This window comes from Oryzias latipes, chromosome 6 (genome assembly GCF_053564925.1).
Source record: "Oryzias latipes strain Hd-rR chromosome 6, Olatipes_Hd-rR_3.1".
In the NCBI taxonomy this organism is placed as follows: Eukaryota; Metazoa; Chordata; class Actinopteri; order Beloniformes; family Adrianichthyidae; genus Oryzias; species Oryzias latipes.
In genome coordinates this window covers 29,436,783-29,454,983 of record NC_136242.1, presented here as the reverse complement: position 1 = coordinate 29,454,983, position 18,201 = coordinate 29,436,783, and the positions used below count along the sequence as shown (strand labels likewise).

Genomic DNA, 18,201 nt, shown 5'->3' with positions numbered 1-18,201 from the left:
CCACCTCGTAACTTTTTTAATAACAATGTTGGAGGGTCTCATAAATAAAGTTGAACCAAAGTCATAAGCCTTCTGTTCACTTTATGTTTCCTGAAAGTGATTTTATTTTGTATTTGTTCACAGATTCGTCCAGTTAAATCGAGGTCAACGCTCGCAAACAGGAAAATGTTGTGCAAGATCAGAACCATGTAGGAGTGGCTGCTTCAGTCCAGATGCTCCCTGACACCTCTCCCCAAAATCCTCCTGTTCCTGCTGAGCTTTAGCTGACTTTAGACCGCTGCATCAGAGGGGCTCATCTGACATGGAGGCTGTTGCAGTGGACAACCTGATAGACTTTGAGCCGCCCTCAAAGGTCATGTCCCTGAGCGTGGAAACAGGCCAGCACCAAGGCCACACTGACGTCTTCTCCCCTGAACCCTCTTCCGTCGGAGTCCATCAGCAGCCGTTGCTGCCTGAACCCATGGCCCCAACCCAGTCCTGCTCCCCCCACCCCCCAGTGGACGAAGACAATGGTAGCGATGCCACAGAGTCGGCAGACAGTGAGAACGACATGGACCCGCCCTCTCATGAGTGGGACCTCAGGAGGTCTTCGTCCTCTTCCGCCCACAGCGGCGAGGACGCGGCCGCTGAGACAGTGGAGATGAGACAGTTCATGAAGGTTTATGTGGGAAAGATTTTTAACGGAAAGTAAGGACCAACGCATTTTTAAAACGTCTTTTAATCAGGCACCTTCTGCTTCCATGTCATTCAGACCAAACTCAGAAACTATGTTGTGTGGATACAAAGGGTTTCAATCAAAAAAGTACTCCTAAAGTAATCCTAGCTCACAGTTTTTACAGCAAAAATACAAACTTTTTGTTCACTTCCATGTCTAAGCAACCAGAAGGTCCACTGAGGATCTCATTGTCTTGTTAATCCTTATAAAGCTCCACTCCAGGCTCTCATATTGTCTTAGGTTTTCCCTTTCTGAAGATTTTTTTTTTTTTTATCAGCAGGTATTGTACTCAGTTTCACATCTTTTCATTTTAGAGCCAACTGAATGGAAAGCAGACTTTGGGGAAATGAATGAGGGAATGATTAAAGGACTGTGTGTTAACTCCCCGTTTTGAGCTCTCTGTCTCATCCCCATCAACATTCTTTCCTTCTGATAATTTATTGTATTCAGAAACTGAAATAGAAATGTAAAAATGTGAGTCATTGGGGTCATTCATTTTGTAGAAAACTTTAAAATCTTTCATCGGTTGTGTAACTTAAAAGGCCTGTGGTCCTGTTTTGATCTTTAAATGAAAGAGCAGAAATGAAAAAAAAAAAAACTAAAAGTATCAGAGCACCCCTGGTTTATATTTAGCTTTGCAGGTTCTGTAGTTTCATTCAAGCTTTTTCCTCCATTATCTGTTTAACACCAGCACCCTGTTTTGCCATGCCAAAAACTGTCCAGTTAAGTGAATAAGTAATTATAGGGCAATAAATTCTCCCGCAGATGGCTTTATTGAAATGATTTAGCCTAAATATTATTATAAAATCTTCAGTGTACCGATTAAGAATGATTATAAAGATTACTTTTGCTATGATTTACAAATTTCCTGCATCTTTGCATGGTGACTAATAGTTGCATTGACTTAGTGTGCAAAAAAATGTTCTTTTGGAGATAAACCGAATCTTTAACAGATCTTTTTACTCCGACAGCTCCAGCTGAGTTTTTCTGGCCTTTTTTTCCACAGTGAGGACTTTGACCAGGAGGAAAAAGCTCGTTTTGGAGAGCTGTGCAGTGGAGAGAATGGAAAAGGCAGGGAGTGGTTTGCAAAGTATGTCACCGCCCAGGTAAGTATGGCGGGGCCACCTGTGATCTTGGCAATGACAAATGACCACAATTCCTCATCCAGGAACTGTGCACACAGACAGTAGACACAAAAAGGTAAGCTTTTTTTGTCTGTTTGCAGCGCTGCCACTCCAAATGCGTGAGTGAAGGCACCTTCTATAGGCTGGTGCAGTCATTTGCTGTCGTTCTATTTGAGTGAGTATTTTCATCTTTTATCGTCATTCTATTGATTTTACTGAAAAGGAGACAGATTGGATTTTTTCAGTTATCTTAAAGGGAAATCACCCAAGTTTTTTTATTTATAATTTTCATACAAAATAACTCAATAAAGTTTAGTCTTTTCATCACTTAAATATTGAAATATGTTGTATTTGAGACTCAGCTGGCCTGTAACATTTAGTTGAGTATCATCAGCATAACAACCGAACTGTATGCTGCTCTGGCTAATAATGTTAGAACCAATCGCGAACGGGCCAAGCACAGAGCCTTCTGGTACACCATGACCAACAACTATGTGAGGATGATTCACCATGAATATATATAAAGAAAAAAAACTGAGATTTTCATAAAATACATTTAAGCTAGCTAAATGCAGTTCTTGGGGGGGAAAAAACCAATGACATGTAGTCTTTGTGATCAAATATTACGATCCATGTTGTCATATTCAGCATTGAATACAAACACAAGTCCATTCTCTACAGTAGTTCACTAGGAGATCACTGGTAACTTTCATCAGTGCTGTTTTAGTCTTATAATGAGCTTGAAATCCTGACATTATTTTTCTTGTTTTACCATACACACAGCTGATTTATAGCAGATTTCTGCAGAACTTTACACATTCAGATGGGATTAGATGTAGGTATTAGCTAAAACCCCTAGATCAACAAAGGGTTGATCTAAAAGTTGTCTCATACTAAACTAACCAACAACAAGGTGTGGATGAAATGTGTTCTTCTGAACAGCATCGATGGTCACTTTTTTAAACACCACACTGTCAATATTTTGCACTTTTAAAGTTGGTCTGTTGGATGTGGAAGAAAGTGTCCACAGGTACATGCGACATTGTTTTTTTTGGAGTGAATGAGGAAGACAGGAAGACAAGTGTCGTAATCACAAGTATCTGACAACCGTGATATCACAAAACTACTTTAAGGAAAAAGGCCAATCCGAGCAGGTTAGATTCCCATGGTTACCATGGAGATGACTTAAACTCCAGGGGTGAATCCCAATTCTGATTATCTGGGCCTTTACTATTGCATTTGAAGAATATCCCAGTTAACCTTCAGATAAAAGAGTAGGTGTGTCATCAAACTTCAAAAGCGGAATGCCACCCTTTCATTATTCTATCCTGTTTGACTTATGAAAAAAAAATAATATCAGTGTCTTCTTTTCCTCATCTGGAAGTTACATCCAGGCATCCCAGTGAGAGAAAATGATGAGCACTTCCTGAAGTCAGAACTGGTTCTTGCCTCTTAGTCCTCCTAACCTTAATTTATCCTTTAGGAGCCCTACCTTCAATTGTTTGGACTTCACTAAATTCATTCAGTCTCAGGATTGCAGTTATTCCAGGATCATCTCTCTTCACAGATGTTTTCAGTTGGACGACTACAGCCCTGCCAAAAATCTCATGACCATGTGCTTCACGTATTACTACATCGGTAAGGTTTGGGGTATTCTCTCTTATTTTTGTTGGAGACTTTTGTTGGGGAATACGAATTATTCCCCTACCTCTACGGCTTCTCCCTACCCCGACATTTAGCCCTCCAAATTGACCGTTATGGAAAAATAGTGTCTTCGAATTCAGATGTTTCTCCCACTCAAAGACGTCCTCAATAATCACCGGTCAGCTACGTTGGTGCGAAGCTGCTAGAGCTAGAAAATTACATAAAAACATGGGTTTCATAACTCTTGTCTAAAAAGGTCATGTTAAACAAAAAGTCATTACTTACATTTAAATGTAAACTTCTGTGCTTCAGACCACAGCGCGACCCGGAACACCCTCATGGCAGAAGGCTCACCATCCCTCCGCCATGAGCGTTAGCACTTAAAAAAAACAATCTCGTACAACTCTACCCCTCCACATACCCCTGCAATTGGAGGGGTAGGGAGAAGCCACAGGAAAGGAATTTGGATTAGAGTCTAGATGGATCTTGATTATCACTGTCCCTGATATAACAAAAATTCTCTGGTGCATTGTTCAGTCATTCAAACCAAACATATTACAACTAAAAAAGAATAATAGAATTATTAGAACGCCAATTTAAATCCCTAACCACATCTCATGGCTTTACCGTTTATTTTAAACATTTAGATTTAGTGCCTCTTACATGATTTTCTTCTCAACATTTAGATAAGATACCCCTATCTTTATTTTGAGTGGTCAAAAACTGGTATTATGGCTTTATATAAGTCTTCATTTTTTTTGGTTTGATCATTTTCTACAGCTGTCAATTTTTTTATTGAGGAACCTGCACAAAAAAAGGCCTAAAATGTGGAACTTTTTTTCAAAACGTATTTAAAGGATATAGTTTCATAGACCAACTATAAAGAGGAGAAACATGATTTTAAATTCTTTTAAATGTCTGTATGTTTTAGAATTCTTTTTGAGCAGTGACTGTTTATTTTGATGACCTAGTTACAACATGAGGAGGTGGGAGTTTCTTTCTGGTGTACTTGTCAAGGCTTCAGTGACACTGTGTTCTTTGGGATTTCCTGTTCAGTTTATTTAGCCTCATTTAGTCTGTGAACCGTGTTTGTCCTACATGTTCTCTTTCATTTCTGAAGGGTTTGGTATTCTGTGGTTTTACTGCACTCTGTCTTTTAGGTCTTTATCACTTCCTCAGTGGGTTTCAATAGAAATCTAAAGGTACCAGTGATCAGCTAAAGGTGATTACTAGTAGGAAACACTAAGAATTACAGTAAAACAATGCAGCAAAATGAAAAAAACAATTTAAATATATGTTTGAAATACTAGATGAAAATGTAAAATGTAGCCCTAAAGAACAGAAGTTCAACAATTCTTAATCATTCTTACAGCTTAATTAAAGATTCCACAGCTAAGAAAATCTGATAGGAAGCAAAAAATGCTAATTATGTTTTTATCATTTTGTAGAAAAATTAACAGACTCATAATGGCACGTCATTTTATTTATATTTTGAGGGTTTGGGGCTTTATTAGTATGTGTTTACAAGCAATGTCAAAAATCTGTCCCATATGAAAAAAATAATTGTATTTCTTAAATTGGGGAGGATAATTTCTGAAATAAAGGAGGATTGAGGATAGTTAAACTAATGTCCTTTAGCTCAAATGAGTTACTGTGTTCAGCAAAAGTGATGCAAACGCTGGGAACTAACGAAAATGGGAAAAAAACAAAGATTTGCTTGATTTTGTTTTGAGTTTAAAATGACTCATAGAGACTCTACAACAATTTACCTGAACAACAGTAAGACATCTGCTACCACTTGGGCTCGTTTTTCAGACGCTTTTATGTTTTGTTGGACTTTACATGATCTTGGAAAAATCAGTTTGAGCTAAACGGAAAAGATAAGAGGACTGGTACTGCGTGAAATCGCTCATCTGTGCTGACTAGAGCAGAGTTAACACTTCAAGTTGGCCCTGTGGTTTTTTTTGTCTCGCATCAACACCACAGATGAAGCTCCGTTGTGCTTTGCAAGCAGGAAACGTGGGGTTATTTTTGCATCGCTGTTATTCTCTGCTTTGCATCAGCATCAGTCTGCAGACTGATCTGCTAATGTGTTTCTCCCCTAGGAGCTTCACTCACATCTGACTGTACCTAAAAACCCCATCTTAAGAAAACTGGCTGCATTGTTGTTACTCCTGGAACCGACAGTCCAAATCACTGTTTTCATTTCCAGCTCACTGAGCCAAATATTACAGTCATTTGATACTGGATTGCATTTTAATACTCTGTTGTGTGTCACTGCAAAGTGAACCAGGCTTGTAAATAGAAAGAGGGCTTCTTAGTATCCACATATTTTTGATTTTCTCCTCATTCTCAAAAACAAAACCCTAAATCCTCAGAAACTGTGAATTGATTCATTGATTTTTACTTAAATGTTTCGTGATACATCATTTGAACTGTGGTCTGTAGGGAAGTCTCAGCCGTCTCCGTCAGAGCTGCTTGGTGGTCCTCTTGGTGGTCGGGATTCGTACCTCAACAAGGCAAATGTGTGGCTGTCTGGAAAGAAAGACGCAGCAGAGCGCCTCCTCAAAAACACACCCAAAACTGACGTCAAAGGCTTCTTTGGAGGCCTGGAGAGCAAGCTGAGAAGCTCCATGGCTCCAAAGTCCGAGTGGGTTAACACTAAATGCTCTTTGTCAATGCTTTAAGTTTTACTCACTTTATCAATCTAACAGTTTCTTTTTTGCTCATTTTTTTTGTGGCAGGGAAGGCTCATTTGAGATGAAGGCCCAATCAACAGGTACTGTTTGCGTCAGAAATGTCTTTTCTCGATTTTATGCTTCGATTTCTTTGTATTTGATGGTTCTTAAAAGAAATAGCTACATTGCAGGTGTAACAGTTTATTTTTCTCCTCATTCTCAGAGGCTCCAGAGGAAAAGAAAGAAGAAAAGGTGTATCTGTATACTCACCTACGGCAACAACCCATCTGGTAAATATGGACTCCTGAATTTTGAAAATGAAGATCTTAAGGCTTCTTAACTTTTAGTTTAATGAACAAAGAAACAAGTTCTAATGGCTGAACCATGCTGCTTGAAGCAAACAATAATGCATAAACAGTGAAAAGCTTCAACAAATTAAAGGGTGAAGAAATGGTTGAAAAATGCCAAAAAATAAAATTGCTAATAAGGAAAAAAATGCTGAAACAGAATCCTTGCAGAACCAAATACTTAAATGTTAATGCAAATGCAGCTCTGTGCATTTGGCAAAGTTTGTTATTATGACTAATGATAAAAAATAAATTAACTGAAGATGAGAAATCAGCAAACTGAAAACTACAACCATTCTGCACAATGCAAACATAATATTAATATAACCAATAGTAACAAATTTAAAAAAATATTTGTAAAATCTCTTTATTAAGCAGACTTTTCTGAATTTTGTTCTATTTCAATCTTTGGGACTGATGCATGTGTGGAGAGCACAGGCGGTGGATGCTAATTTGAACTAGAAAGCATAAAATAATGGTTAAAATAAAGATAATTCCTGATTTACTCTCACCGCTGAGATCTGCTTTCTCAGTTAGTCTGTGTATCTGACAGCAGATCATCTTTATATAACTGCGGTTAGACGGCAGTTTCATCCAGATTCATGCAACCTTTCTGGGTCATGATCTCCACGTTCTGAATCACAGGTTGAGTTGCAGCGTGACTCATATACACAGAAATCATGTTCCACCTGACGAAATCCCAGGTTTTGCATGACTGTTTTGATTTTCTTGTAGTAAAATCTGCTAAATTGAGACTCGTCTGTTGACAGGCACACGCTGCGGTTCTGGAACGCTGCGTTCTTTGACGCCGTGCACTGCGAGAGGACGAAGAGGTCTCCGACCACAAGGTCAGTCTGACCAAAACGAGGATCCAGACTTTTACAGTTCGTCAAAGGGGGTGTTTCGCCTGTAGATATGTTTGTGAGGGGCGAGTGCTGCTGTGCCTGCGTAATTCTGACTCACTGTGAGTTATAAATAAAGGTTTGACAGTGTCTCCTCTCCCCTTCCTTCTCTGTAAGCTCCTGCTGTCCTTTTTTTCTGCACTTTAACTCTTGTCTCTTTGTGCCTTGCTGCCGGGCAGTGGAGCTCAGGATGAAGAGAAAGATAAGAGGTCTGTCCCTCCTCAAGTCCATCGCCATTCATAAAAAAAAAAGGTCAATAGGACAAATGTGAAAAGAAGACGGTCACAAGGTCCTGCGTCCCAATCACTGACCGGATGGAAAAAATAAGGACATATGAAAGTAACACAGGATTGGAAACAGAGTAGAAACCACTGAAATGAGATTAGAATGCAGGTATTTAAAAAGTCTTAGTGAGAAATTATTTTAAAAAACGGTTTCATTTTGAATTTGACAGCATCCCAAAAGTATTTGATTGGGCTTCAGGAACCAGCAGCCAGACTCCAGTCTTTCACAAAAATTAGTGGAGTGTCTTTCTTAAAGGTGCCTCTGCAGAAGGAGCCCATGGCAGTTTAATGCTTTGCCTGAGGAGCAACACACACTTTCAGCCCCCACAGTTTAGTACACTCATACACTCCTATTTAAAGGGCCTATATCATGCAAAATCAACTTTTTGAGCTTTTAAGTGCATTAAATTGTTAATTCCACACAAAGCGTTATTTTGATCCATTTACGCAATTCTAATTATCCCTCTAAAAACCTGTGCTCTGAGCACCAGCCCCTCCCAATCCCAAAAAATCGAATGTCTCCTCACATTGTGATGTCACACAGTGGGGAACAGCCCCTTCCAGGAAGAGTCTGCGCTGCCAGCTCCGCCCCCAGGCTAACACACACACCCACTTTCTCTGTGGAGCTAGCAGTGATCAACTTAACGCTTTTGTCAAGCTCCACAGTCTGCACATCCATCTTTGCAAAAGTTCGGATGTTATTTGATTTTTGTGGGCAAAACGCAGACGTGCTGCAGAGGCCGGCTCTAAGGTGACGTCATGAAATGGGCGGTGCCTCAGAGATCAAGTTGTCTTGCATCCTGGTAAGAAAAGGAACTTGCGAAAACAACTCATATTTCATAAAAAATGTGTTCTTGTGTCTCAAAGGTAATATATTATCATCGATATGGATACAGTTTATTCTGAAAGGCTTGAGAAAAGCATGGTATAGACCCTTTAAGGTTCCACTCGCTGAAAATCAACATGAATCTACCACTCTCGGATTTTTCCATTTGGACCCAATTCAAACCTTAATTTGTATAATTCTAGTTTTTATCATTATTTTATCTTTGTGATTTTAATTTTATATTTAACAGGTGTTGGGTTTTTATTAACTTTTTTAAAGACCCACTCTGATGAAAGTCATGTTTTTGGTGTTTTTAACATTTTTCTTATGATGGAGGATATAAACAAACGTAAAAAAAGGAATTTTTGAGTATTTAATTCCTCAAATCTTTGTGAATCGGGAGCAGATGAAAAAATGCATTGCATTAAGATAGTATTTGTGACGTGGAAAATACAATGGGTAGGTCGCAAGCTTTCTGCTTAACAACGGGGAGGGGAATGGGGGCGGGGTTGCTCTGCGCCAACAGTCTTACCCACAACGCAGAGGCACCTTTTTAATGAACTCCTTACGCTCTGCAGAAACTATGTCCTAGAAAATAACACAGATTTTTTTTATTTTGACTCAAAGCGGCATAATTATAATTAAAAGACCCCTGGAAACGCTTTGAAAAGAAATCTAAAGAGGATCAGAGTGGGACTTTAAGGTTATAATAAAAACAGAAAGTTTTTGTTTTTCTTTCAGTTTTAACGTGCCTTACAATGCAATGGGTGCCGCTGCATGGCCCTCCCACATCGCACAGCACAGACCATAAATGACAGCCACAGAGTTGCAGTGCATCAGTCCATTCAAAATGACCTGGTTTTGTTTTGTTTTTTCACTTTAAATACCTACACTTCATCTCTGCACAATGCAGAACCTTTTCATTCAATTACAGAAATAAGCTTTTTTTTTTCCATCTGTTGCCTGAAGGGCTACCCGTTCACATCCAAACCGCCTGTGTCCCCTCCGACATGGATCCAGAGGTCAAAGGCTGCCAGATGTTCCTCCAGCTGTGCTTGCTGTCTGTGTCCCAGCATGCTTTTTTTTTTCAAACACACATTCAGAAATCTCTAAAACATGTATTCTGCATCCTTCTTTTTTTCATTTAGAGTTGATTTTGTTTAAAAAAAACAAAAACTTTGACATAAAGTTAAACTCCTTCTGTGAGGAGGATTTGAACTTTCCAGTCCACCAGAAGTTGATGTCATTTGTTTTAATGACGTGCTGCAGCGTTACACAACTGCAAGCACTTGAAATCTCTGTTTACGCTGCAGATCTGTAGATGTCTTAAAGACTTCAGTCTTTATAAATGTTGTTGCAACAACTCTGAAAGAGTTTGTGAACGCCCGTCTAAAGCCTCCAACTCTAAATCTCTCCAAGATTAGGAAGACGAGATACAACAGGGGTTCTGCTTGAGTTTTTCTTGCTTCTTTTGTGTCCGTTTAACCTCATCACAGCCCCTTTTGTTAGAAGAATGTTGACTCTGGAGCTGCATCGCTCACTGAACCCTGGAGTTTAAATTCATTCATTTTGGGATCTTTCTGATTTAATTGGGTTTGATTCTCTAAAGTGAAATTTAGCGAGCCAGGCGGACACACGCGGATGTTTCTCGGCATGCGCTCTTTGTCCCGTTGTGTTATGTGAATTATGAACCTACCTGTAGCCTCCTGAGTGTGCACAGCCAGTCTCTGCATGTCCTATAATTCTACCTCTATCTGCATGTTTCCAACAACCTTTTTTCATTGCTCCATCGCCCACAGACTCTTAAATCCGGTGGAGTCGTTTCCTTGAATTCTACTTCTTTTGCAAAATAGCTGAAGATGGTTTTTGTCACATGTTTCACCAATAAAACTTTACTTTAACAAACTTAGTGCTGATAAACTGAGTCAGTCTCATCACCTGCAGCATCCGTCTCTTATATAAATACTTAACCACAACCTACACAGTCACCTATTAATGCAGGATTGATCTGTGACAAATCAGGTTTAAGGTGACACTGTGTGTAATAATGTTGTCAAACTAAATGAAACTTCTGAATGTTATCCGTCCGGGCCCAAAATTACTAACTTTTTGCCTTTGGCTGATAAATAAGTGCACAAATTTTTCAGTTTCCTGCTTAAAAAAATTAAATTTTCTTCAGCAAGCACAATTTATGATGACTAGCCAAAACAAAACTAATATGGGAAGTTTAATAAAGGAGGGTTTAGGTTTATAACCTCACATTGTGTTGAAAGGACAAACTTTACTTAATTTTTTAATTATAAAACCATCTGATTGTCTTGGGTTTCCAAGAACTTTTGAAAGTGCATCTTCATTTAAAGGTACGGCCAAGTTGGCAAACGTAGAAAGTTCATTGTGACGCCCGATGATGGCGCACTTCTCTGTTTTTAGAGCAGAAAATTACATTATACAAAATTACAAATTACACTTTTTCTTTTCTTTTTTTTCTTGAACGTAAATGTTTTTGACTAAGTCAACCCATGGACCATTGTCCATTGGTTGCCATGGCAACATAATGTCCACAGTTTTTAAAGTAATTCAGACTATATTAAGAAACATGTCAGTTATTTTGAATAAATAAGTCAAAGGTTTAATTTTTTTTTTCAATGGTTTTGTCTGTTTTCTTTTCAAAGCTTTCACCTCTTATAGTAGTGACTTAACAGATTGAGAATTTGCCCTAAATCATAATTAAAAATGCAACCAGGTTAAATTATATGTGAATGAAAATGAAGTAACAGACAGAAGAATGTTAGACATGGAAGAAATAAACCTGAATGAACTCACTCATCCACGGTTCAGTGTTGAGAAAGAAAGTTGTAAAAACAGAGAGACAACTATCTTTTTGTATCAACTCTAACCAGAGGATTGATTGAAATCAAGACCTAAACAGTTTTAGATCCATGTTTCAAAGAATGAAATTGTTACATTATAAGGGCGAATGAAATTAATTAAATTAACTTTATCTGGAAAAAACAGTAAAGTGAACTTTTTTATCATTTTTAAACTTTAAAGAAAAATCTGTTGGTTTAAATGCTTTGATTAAATTGTGTTTTTAACATGTTCTTGTGGCGTTTTTATGAATATGTTCAGAGAATTAAGCTCACATTTTCATTTTTTTATTCAAATTGTTGTGAATCAGGGCCTGTTGCTCCATGCCAACGGTCCCGCCTATAACTCAGAGGTGAATTTTTAATGAACTCCCGTCGCTCTGAAGAAACTATGTCCTAAAAAACCACACAGATTTTCTGATTGTGGCTAAAAACGACATAATCATTATTAAAAGACCACTGGAACTGCTTTGGAAATAGACCAAAATATTGTGTCATATAAACAAAAGGCTTTGCTGCAACACAATTGGCCTCAAGATGGCGCCCTCCTGACACTATACTATTACTCGAGACTGCTCTATTAGTGCAATCCTTAAATGGTTGTCCTGTTGATATGCTCCGCAGAGGGGGAAAACGTCTTTGCGTATCTAATTCTGGGTCAAAGTTTGATCATTTTTGATTGTTTTTTTACATTTGTGATGTATTTTTGTCCGGAGGCTTGCTGCATCTGTGTTTGACGTCAGAGAGCTTCTCGTCTGCTTGTGAAGACCAGTGATGATTCTGTGTGAGGGAATCATTGCTGGTTGTGTTTTGCTGTTCATGCCGGCCTTCTGTGTGTGAACGTTCAGGGCAGACCTGAAGCGGTTCAGGGATGGATGTCATGAAACGTTAGAGTGCTCTAACGAGGGAAGTTTTACAGCAGAAACACAACAGCTGTCTCCTTTTTGACACCTGTCCCTGACCTGTAGTGGAGGAAGAGCTCAGGGGCTCGGGGGGAAGTAAGAGCTGACGGGGACTGTGTCTGTGCTGCAGGGAGAAGTGGGATCACATGAGCCAGAAGGAGAGGGACGACACCTCCAAGATCGATGAGAACATCGCTTTCGGACAACTGGGGTAAGGAAGCCAAGAAAGAAGCGTCCTGTTGGTGATAAAAATGGACACTGATGAACCCATTGACTGTCTTGTATGCATTAGTTTTTCATATTGACATTAGCAAAAAAAGACAAAAATGGAGCTTTAGAAAGTGTTTTCAGAAAAGACCAGCTAAAGCTTTTATGTATCCATAAAAGGGTTGACCTGTACAGGTGCTACAGGCTTTTGGGTTGTCCGGGCTGTTGTGGGTCACAGAAGGGGATGACCGCTTTCTATACCTCAGTCCCAACTGCCCTTGATGGGAAGATACGGCCTGTCTGCCAGTGAAAGATGGGCAAATCTGGACGTGGCCCAGCTAAAATGTTCATGTACATTTTCATCTATGAGCATGTTGCAAACATTTAAGCAACTTTTCTACTGTGAGACACCGGCATGTCAGAAGGGTTTTTTATTTCACTCCTTGCGCGTCGCTTGTCTGCAGCCTGGCTGTTAGAAATGAGAAAATTAGACAAAGTGTAGTTTGTGTTTGCACCTTATGGGCATTAGGTATCACCTGCACAGGTGCAGGGACGGGGTCTGTCCGTCTATTGGGCCAATAGACAGCACCACCCGTACGTCATAAGTGCGTGTAACTTACATTAGCCTTAAGAATACTTCACAATACACTTCCAAATGCACGACAATAGTACGTTGCATTTTTATCCTGTCCCTTGAGGTGGCCGCACAAGCCTCAAGGGAACTGCAGGACACACCTGCGCTCGTCTTAAGATGCACCCACCCCTCTCTGACAACCCTCCACGGGCCCGGACAACCCAAAAACCCGCATTGACTAAGACAGTTCTGAGCATCAATTGAGCTGCTTTCAAGAAGGAAAAGCCTCTTAGCCAGAAGTCTTTCCCCAAACTGAGATCAAACTTGAAAAATAAAAATTGTGTGAGTGCTGGGATAAAAAGAAGTCTTTAGCAAAGCAGAAACACACAAGCAGAGATGAGATTCAGAAACCATAAAACCTGTTTACTGTCTTTACTGCAGGTTTCTCCACCCTGTGTTCATACAAGCCCGACTTAAAAGTAACTTTGAACTCAGTTATTTTCTGTCTCTCTTGGGACTCAATCTCAAAAGAATGGAAGTGTTGATTTTGGAAACACGTTGTGCATAAAGTGACAAGTGGCTTTAGACATTTACAAACTGCTTTGAAGAATAGGAAAGGTTAAGGCCGTACGGACTGCAGGGTCAGACTGATCAATTACAGTATACAGTTAGCAAACAACTGCGTGTCCAAACAGAGGCTGACCCTGAGGAACTCCTCTGGTAACAGCAGGCCTCACAATCCACTGCAGTGGATCTAAAACTGCCAGAGAACATTTCTGTTTCTGTTGTTCAGAATGGATTGTGTTGTTTGTAATGAGCGGAGTCTGTGTTTCCAGAACGTTCACTCATAACATGCTGGCGTTCGGCCTCAGTAAGAAGCTCTGCATGGACTTCCTGAAGAAGCAGGCCGTCATCGGGAATCTGAATGAAGGTAAGAAGCTGCAGAATCCCAGACAAATGCACTGTTCACTGTTTGGCTTTACTCGTGTTTGTTTTACATGACCACACATGTAAAATAGAGATTGCGTTTAGTGTATGTTTGCTGAAAAAGCAGCTTTATTAAAACTATTATCATAATAAAGAGAGTAAAATAAATACTCATTAACTTGCCCTTCTTTTAAATGTCTAAAACTTTACTGTATTTATATGGATTGATGTTTTTTTCTTTTGATATTTTTATTTGTACTTTTTATTAAGTCGTATTTGAAAAATATACATTGTCTGTTTATTTTGGATTTTAGATGTAGAAACTATAAAAATCCACACAGCATTATATCACAATAAAAAAGAAAGAAAACAAATGTGCTGAGCTTAAGCCCACATCATCACAGCACCTCCCTCGTGCTTTACAGTAGAAACAGTGTCTTTTGGGGGATCCTGATTATTCCGGATGTTTCTCACATGTTCATCATGTTTTTTATTCCTTTAAATCACTTTAGATTAAAACAAAAAAAACCATTTTATTTATACAAATAACAGTAAATGAAGGATAAAGGTTTTTTACCTTAACTCTTGAAAACCCATGGGGTGAAATTTCACTGCTTTTGAAAATGTATTTATTTTGTTAGTTTGTTTGTGCTGCTATCCAAAATAAACAAACAGAAGTAATTGTGAAATGACCTTCAAGAGTCCAGATGAAAATTATTTCCAGGGTTAAAAGGTTATTTGATCCAAACAGAGCACAGTCTGCACAGCAGCTCAGTGGACACATGGAAAACAGTCTGAGGAGCCAGAAAATACAATCTACGATGCAGCAGATGCAGAATGACCGGTCTATGACAAAAACTTCATTTTTTTGTTTTCTTTGGGTTAATTTAGTCCTTTACTGCTACATTAAAATTGCTACAAGAACACGTTAAAAGCACAATTTTCATTGAAGTTGGACTTTAAATCCAGAAAAAGTTATGCACAAAAAGTGGAGTTTGTTTCTCAGTTTTCTCCAAATGTTTAACCTTTACGACTCATTTTGATGCTTTTGTTGTTTAATCAGGTTCCATCTCAACTTTGATGTCAAACATACTCACATAGATGTTGCAGTTTGCAAATTAATTCCATTTAGTTCAGCTAAAGTGTCAAAAAATGAGCTTAAATGAAAGTTTTTCAAAGAGTGACGCTCGACTGTAAGAGCAGCAAATAAAAGGTACAGAAGGCCGCCACCCAGCCGATGGCGTTCTGTTCTGCAGCATCAGCACTCTAACGGGTTCAATCAATATTAACTCTACCCCCCCCCCCCCCCCCCCCCCCCACACACACAGAACAATACAAGCAGCTCAGCGACTACATCGAGAAAATGGATCCAGAGTGACTCAAAGGACGACCTGATCATCAGATCTGAGTTTAGCAAACTCCACCTGAGCAATAAGTCCATCTTTACAGCAAAAGCACTCCAGAAACACACCGCATGCAGGTTGCATATCTTTGTGTTGGTCACCCTGTGCTGCTCATTGTGTCTTTTTTTCAAGTGTTGTGTATTCTTGAAGCAATAAGACGTAAATGTGTCGTAGCTAGATGGTCCTTTCTGTAAAATATAGTTCATCTCTGGCTAAATTGGTCATGAATCTGAAGCTTTATTGGCCCCAGTGGTGGGTACTGATGTTTGTATTTGTTAAACACAAATGTCTGTATATTGTGAGTCTGAAGGAAAATTGTTTAGTCTCTACAAAAAAAAAGGAACTCGCGTCGCCATGCTTGTGAAAGTGACTCTTCTCTTTACTTTCACACATTTTAGAGCCACTATAAATCAAATTTTTTTTTTTTCTTTTAAACCCTTAATGTTTGACTTGTCACCCAAACCCCCGCCCCTCCCCAAAGTGCCTTTTTGTGTAAGTGAAATCCTCAACCTGCGTGGCGTTGCCTCAGTCCTGCTGCATGTGCAAACCCACAGGTAGCTGTAGTAACGTCGCCCTGCCACCCTGAGGCAGCGCTGCCTCTCTGTCCTAAGCCTCGTTCACAACCTGCTTTAAAGCTCTGTAAATATTCTGTGTCCCTCTCTGTATAAGTGTGCATTCTGACTGTCTCTGTGAGCGCCACCCAGTCAAACCTTTATTCAAAAGCTGGTGCGTTGACATAAGTATCTGTGTGTCAGCTCACCTCCAGCTGCCGGCCTCTGGACATCCGTCTGTTCGTGGAAACTGCTTTCAAGTGGAATTGTTTTCAAAAAGTTCCGTGTTAATAAAACTTTAATAAATCCCTGCTGTGATTTTGTGTTGCTGTTTTAAGAATCCCTATAATTTGTCAAGTGTTAACTTAAGTCTGTCAGTCTTAGATTTATCCTTTACTTTACTTTATTAATTGATTGTTCTCAGCTCATCCATTTTTGGTTCCTGGTCAGCCTTGTGCAGTGTTTTCTTTTACTTCTGTATTTCTCAAACTATCTCCTGCAATTGGTTGTAAAGTACTATGTTGACCCAAATCCATACTCTGATTCTGGTAACTAATCATCCACGATATTCCTCAACAAAACATCAGAAGAAGTTAAGAATTTTGTTTCTTCATGATTCCATGAGTCCCACTTCAATTGTCTTTTGATTTGTTTTCAAAGTGTTCAATTATCACCGTCATTTTCTAGAACATAGTTTCTGCAGAGCGGCAGGAGTTCGTTTTTTTGTCGAGGGCGGGGACTGTTAGTGCAAAGCAACCTAACCCACCCTTGCCCTCCCCATTTAGCTCTTTGTTTACACATTCCCGCTAATGTACAACCCCTCACAGCCTCAATCTAACATTAGCGGTGCAACAAAATTAGCGAGCGATATTGGAGCTATCCAGCTGTACAGTCTTGAGACAGATGCCAGCTCAGACGAGGAAAACAAAAACGTACATGCATCCATTTTTCTGTAAACATCAGAATGGAGCGCAGCAAGGAGTTTGTGGCCCATCCGGTGTATTCTCTGCATCACAAATAAGATATTTTTCAAGCAAGAATTTTTTTGTCTGTTCCTGATTCACAAGGAATTGAATAAAGAAATGCTCAGAAATGAAATTTTAAGCTTAATTTTCTTCATAAATATCCCCCATCATCAGAAAAATATCATAAAATCATGTTAAAAAGTCCAAAAATAAAGATATTCAAGGAAAGTTTCATACAAAACCCCAATATTTACCCCTGACACACATGATCACCCAAAAAAAACCTTAATAGGCGGATGGTGCAGCCTATGTACAGCCTATAGAGAGTTGCTGAAGATGTACATGAGCCCCAGACAAGACAAAAACTACACTCAGCAGATCTGCACAAAACCATGGGAGCGCTTGATTTATTCAGCTTTAAATCAAATCAAGCTGTAATTATAAAACAGTTCTCATACTACCGTATTGCAAAGTGCTCTACAGGCTTAAAACAATTTTAAAAAGACATTTTAAAGCAGACCAAATTCCCCTCAGCCCTCCCAACCCCCCACCTCCAATAGAATGAAACTTAAAATGACATGGATAAAACTCTAAATAGAAATAGAAACTGAAGTGGAAACAAGGCTTGATGCTGATGTAAGGAAATTATATTTTGGGGATCTGCCCATGCCAGCGACTGACCCAGTCCTTATCACAGAGGACATCCCCACAGGACAGCCCCTAATCAGAGCAAGCCGCCAGACCCGGGAGGTCCCACTGCAACAACCCCCCTCCAGAAGGGGAGGGTTGGTCACTGTGTGGAGGATCCTCCTGAGGAAAATACAGGAGTTAAAACAACATTTTAAAAGAGTGAAATGCACCAAAGTAAACGAAGAGATTGGTAATCAAATAAATACCGTAAATAAACCTACTGACCTCAATGGAAAAGTAGATATAGAAAGACTTAAAATGAGCTTCTATGATTCTGGCACTAGTCCTGCTGGACACCATCAATGCAGTTTTTTGTCAAACTTGAACTTTGAACTGTTTGAGCATAATCTGTCAGAGTGTGAAAACAGAACAAGTAATGATAGTTTTCAGTCACATGACCTGTAGGTAGCAGTCCAAGACGGGGCTCCACACTGGACTTTATGCTGTGGATTGGGAAAAATCCCTCCTCTCCTTTGTACGGTGGCCCTGAAGTGCAAAGCATTCAACAAATCACTCGATACAAAAACATTTTTAAGATCACAACAATTAAAAAAAAAAAAAAAAAAATTAAAAAGCAGCATTACATTTTACAAAC

At 39.3% G+C, this 18,201-nt stretch overlaps 1 protein-coding gene across 8 annotated transcripts in view; it reads left to right on the top strand.

Annotated features, from left to right (window-relative positions):
- Positions 1 to 18,201, top strand: part of kiaa0513 (KIAA0513 ortholog) — a 51,136-nt gene that overhangs the window by 6,888 nt on the left and 26,047 nt on the right. For 2 of the 8 annotated variants that reach the window (XM_020704187.3, XM_078948952.1), the window contains exons 2-12: positions 124 to 687; positions 1,722 to 1,821; positions 1,941 to 2,014; positions 3,407 to 3,477; positions 5,932 to 6,133; positions 6,228 to 6,262; positions 6,385 to 6,451; positions 7,279 to 7,356; positions 7,590 to 7,619; positions 12,420 to 12,500; positions 13,907 to 14,001. In XM_020704187.3, the coding sequence (XP_020559846.1) occupies positions 302 to 687; positions 1,722 to 1,821; positions 1,941 to 2,014; positions 3,407 to 3,477; positions 5,932 to 6,133; positions 6,228 to 6,262; positions 6,385 to 6,451; positions 7,279 to 7,356; positions 7,590 to 7,619; positions 12,420 to 12,500; positions 13,907 to 14,001 (1,219 nt within the window). In that variant the 5' untranslated portion in view covers positions 124 to 301. Of the gene's footprint in view, positions 1 to 123; positions 688 to 1,721; positions 1,822 to 1,940; positions 2,015 to 3,406; positions 3,478 to 5,931; positions 6,134 to 6,227; positions 6,263 to 6,384; positions 6,452 to 7,278; positions 7,357 to 7,589; positions 7,620 to 9,489; positions 9,543 to 12,419; positions 12,501 to 13,906; positions 14,002 to 15,325; positions 16,263 to 18,201 lie in introns of those variants that run through there. The other 6 variants (XM_020704188.3, XM_078948953.1, XR_013656459.1 and 3 more) reach the window with 5 other exon arrangements.